Source organism: Coturnix japonica, chromosome 12 (genome assembly GCF_054131305.1).
Source record: "Coturnix japonica strain WE chromosome 12, WE-NBRP24, whole genome shotgun sequence".
In the NCBI taxonomy this organism is placed as follows: Eukaryota; Metazoa; Chordata; class Aves; order Galliformes; family Phasianidae; genus Coturnix; species Coturnix japonica.
The window spans coordinates 22,787,209-22,799,084 of NC_140674.1; the positions used below are offsets into that span (position 1 = coordinate 22,787,209).

The window sequence follows — 11,876 nt, forward strand, 5'->3', positions numbered from 1 at the left end:
TAGAGCGGAAAAAAAACAAGAAAATACAGGTTAGAGCAGAAGAAAACCAAGAAAAGAAAAGCAGGGATAGAGCGGAAGAAAACCAAGAAAAGCAGGGTTAGAGCAATTCCCTTCTCTCTGCTCCCCCTTTAACATAAACTATAAATCTATAACTACCCTTTGCCTTAGTGAGGCCCCCTTTCCCTTTCTGTAGCTAAGTGTTCTCTTTTCATCTACTATGGGGTCCTTTCTCACTATTCAGTCTATCATCTACTCATCGTCACGTTCCAACATGTTTCCTTGTCTAACTCCATTGATACCTCCACATCTACATACAGATTCATTGTCAAACATCAGCTCAGTGTCCCCCCATTGGCACCTCAACATCCCCCCCCAAACATCTCTGCCCCCCATCAGCTCAGCATTATTCCAGTACCAGAACCAGAACTGACCTCCTGTAGTGCTGTTCTAGGCCGAGCAATGTGATGGTGGAGAAGCCAAGTCCTGGAGCTCCATCCAGCAGCTCTTGGTCTAAGGCAGGAACAGAGCAGAAGAGCTTCTTCATGTGGGTAGATGTGACCTCAGCGAGGAGCTCCAGCAAATACCTGCTGCCCCACGGTGCCAGCCCTTATATGAGCACCAGGAGGGGGCAGAGCCAGCCCTGCAGCCAATCGGATGCATTGCCTGCACTTGGGCTGTACTGCTGTGACTCCGCCCCATCATGGCTTCCAACCATGACTAAGCATTTCTATTATAGCACCCTAATTATATAATGATATCATCGCCCCCATCACCCCCCATCATTCCTATGTCCCCCCCCATAACCCCCTCATCATCCCAACGTCCCCCCAGCATCAACCCCAGAGCGGTGCCCACAGTGTCACCCCATTGTGACACTGAGATCTGCACCCCTGTGTCCATATACAGTGCTGTCGCTTCTTCTCTATCCATAATCATCCCCTTTAGGAACAGGTGATATAATTATTAACCTGTTATTGCTTTATTTTTGGCTTTGTTCCTGATTGGAGCTGTTATGTAACATACTGATTGGGCACCTGCTGAGGAGAGGGGCCAACCCCATGGGCACAGGTGGGGGCCGTTGAGGGGTGGATTGTGATTGGTTGGAGCCTGGCTCCTCCCCTCCTTGATTGGTATTTAAGGGCTGGGAAGGGCAGGGGGCAGCATCAGTTCCAGCTTGGTGCTCCTATAGGAGCATTGGGGGTAGTGGATTCTCCTTCCTGCTGCTTTTGAGCTCTGGATACCATATTGGATGTGTCTCTGCTTGGAGATCCTTTCCTTTGGGGTCTATGGTGAGTCTTTGGCTTTGCAATGGGGTAAGGAATTTCTTCTTTAATACTGGACTGATGTCTTCTCCTTTTGGTTGCTTATGGATGTGTATGAGAAGGAGCCGAATTCTGGCACCTGCTTCTTTTGGATGGAGGGCTCAGCCTTCAGAATAGGGTGGGTGATCCCTTCTTTCTATTTGGGATTGAAAGGAGGAGGATGGAACGGGTCCCTTTGGGATGCTCCATCCCTAGAGGTGTTTGAGGCTTTGGGACCCTGGTGTGGTGGTTGGGTAATGTCCCCATAGCAGGGGGGTTGAATGGAGATGGTTGTGATGGTCTTCAGTGCTGATCATCATTTGATTCTATGTTCATATATTGCAGAGTATCAGCCCCAATGTTGGATGCTATGGGACGCTGTTCATCATCATCTCCATCTGGATTTGGAGCCATTGGCTGCTGCTCTCTGGACTCGCTTCTACAGCCAGTTCTTCATCCATCTCATCATCTTCCCATCCAGTTGGTGTCTTCATCACTTGGACATGAAAGCACTGTGGGGTCCTGCATCAGAGGCCGTGTTGAAGTCTAAGTAGATGATATCAGCAGCTCTTCCCTTGTCTACTGATCCATCAGTGCCATCACAGAAGTCTAAGAGGTCGGTCAGTGAGGATTTGCCCTTGGTGAAGTCACACTGGTTCTCTATCATCCCTTCCTGCCTTCCGTGAGCCCTGGGTCCTTCTATGAGGATCTCCATCATCACCTCCCGCCTTCCATGAGCCCTGGGTCCTTCTATGAGGATCTCAATCATCACCTCCTGCCTTCCATGAGCCCTGGGTCCTTCTATGAGGATCTCCATCATCACCTTCTGCCTTCCATGAGCCCTGGGTCCTTCTGTGAGGATCTCCATCTTCACCTCCTGTCTTCCATGAGCCCTGGGTCCTTCTATGAGGATCTGCTTTGTGGTCATTCCCAGCACAGCAGTGGGACCGACGGGTCAGCCGTTCCTGGGCTCATCCCTTCTACCTTCCTACAAAGCAGCACCATGTTGGCCATGTTTCTGCTCACCGGACTGCACCCCATTGTCACCACTTCTCAGTCTGCGATGCATCTCATCTGGACTCATAGACTGTTTGATTTCAGGACCTTGGTTGGTCTTGCACTGGGTTGTTGACCTTATAAGGTCCAATGGGGTCTCATGGGGCCCTATTGGTTCCAATGGGGTCTCACAGGGCCCTATTGGTTCCAACATCCCTCCCTACCAAACCCAAGGTGAGTGCTGTGTCTATGAGCTGCCCTGCAGATGTGGGCAGTGCCTTCATTGTTGTGTTGTGTCCAACAGGTTCCAGCAGAGCACAGAGATGTGAGGCTCCTGTTGAGAGCAGTGAGCAACAGAAACCTGCATTGCCTGTACCCAGCTTTGCTGATGGTAACTCTCAGCCCAGCAGGTAAGGGCAGCACACACAATTGCTTTTTACCTGTTCCATACTGAAATTGAAGGTAATGTTCCATTATTATAATGATAATATCTGCTCTCATCCTTCTGCATTCTCTTTTCCTCTGTTCTCTGCTGTTTCTCCAGCATTTCCTGCAGTGTTTCCTTTGTTCTCAATTTGCTGTTCTGTTCATTCTTTGGGCCTTGTTGTTCATTTTGGTGCTTCATTCCCTTCAGCCTTTCATTCCGTGTTGGAGTTCCAAGCAGTTTCCTCTGCTGCCTTGCCCTCCATCTTGATCATCTTTGCAATGTTCTATTGGGCCTTGCCCTCCATCTTGATGTTTCTTGTAGTGCCCTTTTGGGCCTTGCCCCCATCTTGATGTTTCTTGTAGCGCCCTTTTGGGCCTTGCCCCCCATCTTGATGTTTCTTGTAGTGCCCTTTTGGGCCTAGCCATCCATCTTGATGTTCCCTGCAGTTTTCTCTTCAGCTTTGCCCTCCATCTTGATGTTCCTTGCAGTGTTCTTTTGGGCCTTGTCCTCATCTTGATGTTCTGCGTGATGTTCTCTTTGGCCTTGCCCTCTATCTTGATGCTTTACGTGGTCTTTTTTTGGCCCTTGCCCTCCATCTTGATGTTTCAGCAGTGCTGTTTTCGGCCTTGCCCTCTGTTTTGCAGTTCCATGCAGCGTTCTTTTATGCCTTGCCCTAAACCTTGATGTTGTATGTGCCCTTTTGGACTTTGTTCTCCATCTTGCTGTTCCCTGCCATGTTCTCTTGGGCCGTGCCCTCCTTTTTGTTGTTCCTGCAGTGTTCTTTTCGTATTTCCATTTGGCCTCCTACTCCGCCTTCCCTTTGCCCTCAGTTCTTGGTGTTTCATACCACTCTCCTTACTGTTGCTTTCCCTTGGCTGTTCTATTACTGTTGCCCTTGCCTTACTGTTGGTGTTTGCTTTGCTTTTCTTTTGTTGGGGCTTTCTGTGCTTGTTCTGCCGCCTTTGCCTTTGGCTCTATGGGGTTTGCTGGGAGGTAGAATTCATGGTAATCTTGACCTGAAGGGAACTTTATGTGATAATTGCAGGAACTTTATGGCCTTAATGGGAAATTTAGTGATAATTGCAGTTCTCTGTAGAGTATTTGTAAATCTAACCCTTTGTTTTTAAGTAACCTTCATTCTAATCATAGTGCAAAATACCATTTTAAAGTAACTGCACCTTTAACCTTAGAAATAACATTACTTCTATGTCTAATAGTATTTATTCTATCCCTAATAGCATGGATTCTATCCTACTGATGAGAGCAGTGAGGAACAGAAACCTGCATTGCCTGAAATGCTCCAGAACCAGCTTTGCTGATGGTAACTCTCAGCCCAGCAGGTAAGGGCAGCACACACAATTGCTTTTTACCTGTTCCATACTGAAATTGAAGGTAATGTTCCATTATTATAATGATAATATCTGCTCTCATCCTTTTGCATTCTCTTTTCCTCTGTTCTCTGCTGTTTCTCCAGCATTTCCTGCAGTGTTTCCTTTGTTCTCATTTTGCTGTTCTGTTCATTCTATGGGCCTTGTTGTTCATTTTGGTGCTTCATTCCCTTCAGCCTTTCATTCCGTGTTGGAGTTCCAAGCAGTTTCCTCTGCTGCCTTGCCCTCCATCTTGATCATCTTTGCAATGTTCTATTGGGCCTTGCCCTCCATCTTGATGTTTCTTGTAGTGCCCTTTTGGGCCTTGCCCCCCATCTTGATGTTTCTTGTAGTGCCCTTTTGGGCCTAGCCATCCATCTTGGTGTTTGCTGCAGTTTTCTCTTCAGCTTTGCCCTCCATCTTGATGTTCCTTGCAGTGTTCTTTTGGGCCTTGTCCTCATCTTGATGTTCTCTTGGCCCTTGCCCTCCATCTTGATGTTTCAGCGGAGCTGTTTTGGGCGTTGCCCTCTGTTTTTTTGTAGTTCCATGCAGTGTTCTTTTAGGCCTTGCCCTATATCTTGATGTTGTATGTGCCCTTTTGGGCCTTGTTCTCCATCTTGATGTTCCTTTAATGCCCTTTTGGGCCTCGTTCTCCATCTTGATGTTCCCTGCCATGTTCTCTTGGGCCGTGCCCTCCTTTTTGTTGTTCCTGCAGTGTTCTTATGCTGTTTCCATATGGCCTCCTACGCTGCCTTCCCTTTTCCCTCTGTTCTTGGTGTTTCATACCACCCTCCTTGCTGTTTCTTTACCTTAGACTTTCCCTTGGCTGTTCTCTTACTGTTGCCCTTGCCTTACTGTTGGTGTTTGCTTTGCTTTCATTTTGTTGGGGCTTTCTGTGGTTGTTCTGCCTTTGCCTTTGGCTCTATGGGGTTTGGTGGGAGGCAGCGTTCATGTTAATGTTGACCTGAAGGGAACTTTATGGGATAATTTCAGGAACTTTATGGCCTTAATGGGAAATTTAGTGATAACTGCAGTTGTCTGCAGAGTATCTGTAAGTAGAACCCTTTGTTTTTAATTCTATTAATTCTAATCATAGTGCAAAATACCATTTTAAAGTAATTGCACCTTTAACCTTAGAAATAGCATTACTTCTATAAGTAACTGCACCTTTAACCTTAGAAATAGCATTACTTCTATTTCTAATAGTATTTATTCTATCCCTAATAGCATGGATTCTATCCTACTGATGAGAGCAGCGAGGAACAGAAACCTGCATTGCCTGGAATGCTCCAGAACCAGCTTTGCTGATGGTAACTCTCAGCCCAGCAGGTAAGGGCAGCACACACAATTGCTTTTTACCTGTTCCATACTGAAATTGAAGGTAATGTTCCATTATTATAATGATAATATCTGCTCTCATCCTTCTGCATTCTCTTTTCCTCTGTTCTCTGCTGTTTCTCCAGCATTTCCTGCAGTGTTTCCTTTGTTCTCATTTTGCTGTTCTGTTCATTCTATGGGCCTTGTTGTTCATTTTGGTGCTTCATTCCCTTCAGCCTTTCATTCCGTGTTGGAGTTCCAAGCAGTTTCCTCTGCTGCCTTGCCCTCCATCTTGATCATCTTTGCAATGTTCTATTGGGCCTTGCCCCCCATCTTGATGTTTCTTGTAGTGCCCTTTTGGGCCTTGCCCCCCATCTTGATGTTTCTTGTAGTGCCCTTTTGGGCCTAGCCATCCATCTTGGTGTTTGCTGCAGTTTTCTCTTCAGCTTTGCCCTCCATCTTGATGTTTCTTGCTGTGTTCTTTAGGGCCTTGTCCTCATCTTGATGTTCTCTTTGGCCTTGCCATCCATCTTGATGCTTTACGTGATCATTTTCTTGGCCCTTGCCCTCCATCTTGATGTTTCAGCTATGCTGTTTTGGGCTTTGCCCTCTGTTTTGCAGTTCCATGCAGTGTTCTTTTAGGCCTTGCCCTACATCTTGATGTTGTATGTGCCCTTTTGGGCCTTGTTCTCCATCTTGATGTTCCCTGCAGTGTTCTTTATGGCCTTGCTCTATTTTGCAGTTCCATGCAGCATTCTTTTGGGCCTTGCCCTCTGTTTCATTGTTCCCTTTGTTGTTCTCTTGTTCTCCCATGCCGCTTTCCTTTTGGCCTTTGTTCTTGGTGTTTCCTATAATGGTCTGTTTGCTGTTGCTTTTGCTTTGGTTTCCCTTGGCTTTCCTTCTTTCTTTTGCCCTTGCCTTACCCTTGGCTGCCTTTCTGTGGTTGTTCTGCTTGTCTTTGGGATTTGTGTTAATGTTTTGTTTGTGTTAATCTTGATCTGCTCCTCCGGCTTAATGCGGGCTTTAGTGATAATGACTGTAACCTGTATTTGTTAATGGAACTGATATTTACCTAATATTTACCCAATACTAAAGGTGTCTGTTATGATAAATGCAGTCATAAAAGTGATGCTCAGTGCTTTATATGAAAGTTACATTAATTATGATCGTAGTGTGGGATACAATTGTTAAACTTACTGCAAATTTAGACTTAAAAGTAGCATTAATTATATCCATAATAGCATTAATTATATCCCTAATAACATTAATTGTATCCCAGTGCCTTCATTGTTGTGTTGTGTCCAACAGGTTACAGCAGAGCACAGAGATGTGAGGCTCCTGATGAGAGCAGCGAGGAACAGAAACCTGCATTGCCTGGACCCAGCTTTGGTGATGGTAACTCTCAGCCCAGCAGGTAAGGGCAGCACATAGCAGTTGGTTTTTCCTTGTTATGTACTGAGATGCAAGGTTAGTGTTTCTGAGCTTATTTCTGCACTCCGTGGTGTCCTATGGGCTGTCTGTGTTTGTCCAACTGTGTTGTCTTTGTGTTTGGTCTTTGCTGTTGCTCAGTTGTTTCTTGCAGTGTTCTCCTTGCCCTCCATTTTGGCCTTCCTTGCGTGGTTCTATTGGGACTTGCCCTCCATGTGAGCATTCCTTGTGTTGTTCTCTTTGTCTTTGCCCTCCATTTTAGTGTATCTTGCATCATTCTTTTGGACTTTGCCGTCCATTTAGGCATCCATTGCATCATTCTTTTGGACTTTGCCGTCCATTTAGGCATCCATTGCATCATTCTTTTGGACTTTGCCGTCCATTTAGGCATCCATTGCATCATTCTTTTGGACTTTGCTGTCCATTTAGGCATCCATTGCATCATTCTTTTGGGCTTTGCAGTCCATTTTGCCATTCCTTTTCTTGTTCTCTTGGGTTTTGCCCTCCTTTTCAGTGTTTCCTGCATCCTTTTGTAGGCCCTTGCCCAATATTTTGATATTCTCTTGGGTGCTTTCTTCCATTTTGCAGTTGCCTGCATCATTTTGTTGCGCCTTTATGTCCCTATTGCTGTTCTCTGCAGTGTTTTGTGTTGTATTATGTTCTGTTTTGATGTTTTTTGTGCTGCTCTTTTGGGCCTTGCTGTTCATTTTGGCATTCTCTGTGTTCTTCTTTTGTACTTTTAGCTCCATTTTGGTGTTTTTTGTAGCAGATTATTGGGCCTTGCCCACTATTTTACATTTTCATGTCCCACTTGTTTCAGCCCATTGATCTAACTATCTCTTTTTCTTCCTTAGGGCCCTTATATTCCCTGGCTGATGGATGTTCCCCTTTGATGCAGCACTCCATGCTGCCATGCAGGCGTTCAATAAAGCTTTGGGGGGCTGACGATCCATCACGACAGCACATCAGCTACATGTTAGTCAATTAACCTCCATTTAATTGGAAATAGCTTTTGAGTTAAGTTCTGTTAACCAAATTGGTTTAAGGTTTGCGTTCAGTTAACCTTACCCAAATTGGTTTTAGGTTTGATATCACACTTAAACAAGTTGGTTTTACCTTAGTAATCTATTAACTTCACCCACATTGGGTTTTGTTTTGTAATCATTTAACTGCAACTAAATTGGTTTTTGCTTTGTTGTCAATTAATCTTAATCAAATTGGTTATAGCTTTTCAATTAATTCTTTTAACAAAATTGGCTTTAGCTTTCAATCAGTCATTGTTAATCAAATTGGCTTTAGTTTTGCCATTATTTTTAATTAAATTGGCTTTAGTTTTGCAATCATTTAATGTTACTTAAATTGGTTGTAGCTTTACAACCATTTAAGTTTAATCTAATTGGCTGTAGCTTTGCAATCTATCTACCTTAATTGAATTGGCTTTAGCTTTGCATTCAATTGATCTTAACCCAATTGGCTTTAACTTTGCTATTATTTAACCCTAACCAAATTGACTTTAGTTTTGCAATCATTTAATGTTACTTAAATTGGTTGTAGCTTTACAACCATTTAAGTTTAATCTAATTGGCTGTAGCTTTGCAGTCTATCTACGTTAATTGAATTGGCTTTAGCAAAATTTTAAACTATTTGGCTTTAACTTTGCTATTATTTAACCTTAACCAAATTGACTTTAAGGTTTGATTTCAATTAATATCAGCCAAATTGGCTTTATTTATCCTTGCTTACGGGGCTGGGCTAGCCCATTTTTTTTCTATCCGGGCTAACCCAGCCCCGTAACCTACATTTAAGGCCTGAGGGAGTTGAGTTGCTTCCCGGCCACTCTTTGACTTGTGCCCATTTGTGGCCACTCTTTGACTTGAGCCCGTTTGCGGCCATTATGAGATTTACGCTGATTTCAGCATGTGCAATTATTTTTTGTCAACCAAATTGGCTTTTGTTCTGGAGTCAATTAATTTCAACCCAAATTGGCTTCAGCTTTCTATTCAATTATTGTCAACCAAATTGGATTTAGCTTTGGAATCTAATTATGTAATTCTAATTGGCTTAAGTTTTGCTGTCAATTAATCTCAATTAAATTGGCTTTAGGTTTAAAATGAATTTATGTCAACTAAATTGGCTTTAAATTTAACTCAAGTTAACTCAATTTAATTGGCTATATTTTTGAAATCAAATTATTTTAGCCAAATTGGCTTTATTTATCCTTGCTTACGGGGCTGGGCTAGCCCATTTTTTTTCTATCCGGGCTAACCCAGCCCCGTAACCTACATTTAAGGCCTGAGGGAGCCGAGTTGCTTCCCGGCCACTCTTTGACTCATGCCCATTTGCGGCCACTCTTTGACTTGTGCCCAGTTGCGGCCATTATGAGCTTTACGCTGATTTCAGTGTGTGCAATTTTTGTTTGTCAACCAAATTGGCTTTAGCTTTGCATTCAATTATTGTCAACCAAATTGGATTTTGCTTTGCAATCTAATTATCTAATTCTAATTGGCTTAAGTTTTGCAATCAATTAATATCAACTAAATTGGCTTTAAATTTAACTCAAATTTAACTCAATTTAATTGGCTTTATTTTTGAAATCAAATTATTTTAGCCAAATTGGCTTTATTTATCCAAGCTTACGGGGCTGGGCTAGCCCATTTTTTTTCTATCCGGGCTAACCCAGCCCCGTAACCAACATTTAAGGCCTGAGGGAGCCGAGTTGCTTCCCGGCCACTCTTTGACTTGTGCCCATTTGTGGCCACTCTTTGACTTGTGCCCATTTGCGGCCATTTTGAGTTACGCTGGTTTCAGCGCTGTGCTGTTATTTTGAATGTGCCACATTGGCTTTAGCTTTGCAGTCAATTATTGTTAATCAAATTGGCTTTAATACTGAGTCCATTCATGTTTGTGTTATTGATTTCAATTTTGCCTTGCTGTGTATGTAATGTGCTGATGCTGTAATTGTACCTTGTGCCATGCAATGTACTGTATATTTGGATGCTGCGTCTGTCAACTGCGCCGTGCCCTGTACTCAACACGTTGATGCTGCGCCTGTAACCTGGTATGGACAATTTGCTGTGTATATGGATGTTGTACATGTAAAATGTATTGTGCAATGTGCTCTATGTGTTGATGTGATGGTTGAACATTGTGCTGTGCCATGTTCTCAATGTATCAATGCTGTGCCTGTAAACTGTGTTGTGCTCTGTACTGACTGTGCTGATGTTTGTACTCAATACTGGGATCTTGTGACTTGTATCTTGTGCTATTTGTACTGCACATCTGGATGTTGTGCCATGTACTGAACTGCTGTATCCACTTTGTGCTTGTAAATATGTTGTTGCTGTATTGTGTTTGTACTATTGTATGAGTTGTGTATTGTGTTGATGGAGCTGTAATAAAGAAACAGTTGTGGTGTGTCATTAATTGTCATCTGCAGGTGATGGAGCAGAATCTAACGTAGGTGTGACAGGTAAGTGGGGGATGGTAGCACTAGAAGGGCTGTTAGTTCAGTGTATGTAGTTGTTGTAGTTGTTCAGGTTGATTCTGAGTTTGGTTGTAGCTGCAGTAAGTCAGATTGTGCGTGTAGTGGGTAACATGCTCAGTGCAGTTGTTGGTGAACTTAGTTTGTTGGAGCTGGTTGCCTTGTTGTTGTAGTTGGTCATGTTGTGTGTGAACTTTGTTGGCAGAGTAGCTCAGTTTTGTGCTGAATGTTGTTTGTGAGCGTAGCTGGTCCAGAAAGTGGTGATGTAGAGTTATAAGTGTAGTTGCTCAAGTTGCTGCTTAACTTTGGTTGAAAGGAGAAGTTCTTGCGAGTGAGTTTGGTTATAGGGTTATAGGGTTATAGGGTTATAGGGTTATAGGGTTATAGGGTTATAGGGTTATAGGGTTATAGGGTTATAGGGTTATAGGGTTATAGGGTTATAGGGTTATAGGGTTATAGGGTTATAGGGTTATAGGGTTATAGGGTTATAGGGTTATAGGGTTATAGGGTTATAGGGTTATAGGGTTATAGGGTTATAGGGTTATAGGGTTATAGGGTTATAGGGTTATAGGGTTATAGGGTTATAGGGTTATAGGGTTATAGGGTTATAGGGTTATAGGGTTATAGGGTTATAGGGTTATAGGGTTAGGGTTAGGGTTATAGGGTTATAGGGTTATAGGGTTATGAGGGTTAGGGTTAGGGTTAGGTTAGGGTTAGGGTTAGGGTTAGGGTTAGGGTTAGGGTTAGGGTTAGGGTTAGGGTTAGGGTTAGGGTTAGGGTTAGGGTTAGGGTTAGGGTTAGGGTTAGGGTTAGGGTTAGGGTTAGGGTTAGGGTTAGGGTTAGGGTTAGGGTTAGGGTTAGGGTTAGGGTTAGGGTTAGGGTTAGGGTTAGGGTTAGGGTTAGGGTTAGGGTTAGGGTTAGGGTTAGGGTTAGGGTTAGGGTTAGGGTTAGGGTTAGGGTTAGGGTTAGGGTTAGGGTTAGGGTTAGGGTTAGGGTTAGGGTTAGGGTTAGGGTTAGGGTTAGGGTTAGGGTTAGGGTTAGGGTTAGGGTTAGGGTTAGGGTTAGGGTTAGGGTTAGGGTTAGGGTTAGGGTTAGGGTTAGGGTTAGGGTTAGGGTTAGGGTTAGGGTTAGGGTTAGGGTTAGGGTTAGGGTTAGGGTTAGGGTTAGGGTTAGGGTTAGGGTTAGGGTTAGGGTTAGGGTTAGGGTTAGGGTTAGGGTTAGGGTTAGGGTTAGGGTTAGGGTTAGGGTTAGGGTTAGGGTTAGGGTTAGGGTTAGGGTTAGGGTTAGGGTTAGGGTTAGGTTAGGGTTAGGGGTTAGGGTTAGGGTTAGGGTTAGGGTTAGGGTTAGGGTTAGGGTTAGGGGTTAGGGTTAGGGTTAGGGTTAGGGTTAGGGTTAGGGTTAGGGTTAGGGTTAGGGTTAGGGTAGGGTTAGGGTTAGGGTTAGGGTTAGGTTAGGGTTAGGGTTAGGGTTAGGGTTAGGGTTAGGGTTAGGGTTAGGGTTAGGGTAGGGTTAGGGTAGGGTAGGGTTAGGGTTAGGGTTAGGGTTAGGGTTAGGGTTAG

The 11,876-nt window shown here is 43.9% G+C and overlaps 1 protein-coding gene across 2 annotated transcripts; it reads left to right on the top strand.

The window, feature by feature from the left end:
• The first annotated feature begins 2,059 nt into the window (after positions 1-2,059).
• LOC146758895 (uncharacterized) lies at positions 2,060-7,827 on the top strand. Of its 2 annotated transcripts, XR_014933495.1 has the most exons (6): positions 2,060-2,531; positions 2,602-2,707; positions 3,963-4,064; positions 5,319-5,420; positions 6,717-6,822; positions 7,691-7,827. XR_014933495.1 is itself a non-coding variant. In XM_085513501.1 (5 exons), the coding sequence occupies exons 1-5, from the start codon at positions 2,207-2,209 to the stop codon at positions 6,739-6,741; spliced, it is 660 nt and encodes a 219-aa protein (XP_085369627.1). In that variant the 5' UTR covers positions 2,060-2,206; the 3' UTR covers positions 6,742-6,861. The 2 variants fall into 2 exon arrangements, 1 of the variants encoding a protein (XP_085369627.1); XM_085513501.1 differs by lacking the exon at positions 7,691-7,827 and having other exon boundaries at positions 6,717-6,861.
• The last annotated feature ends 4,049 nt before the right edge of the window (positions 7,828-11,876 follow it).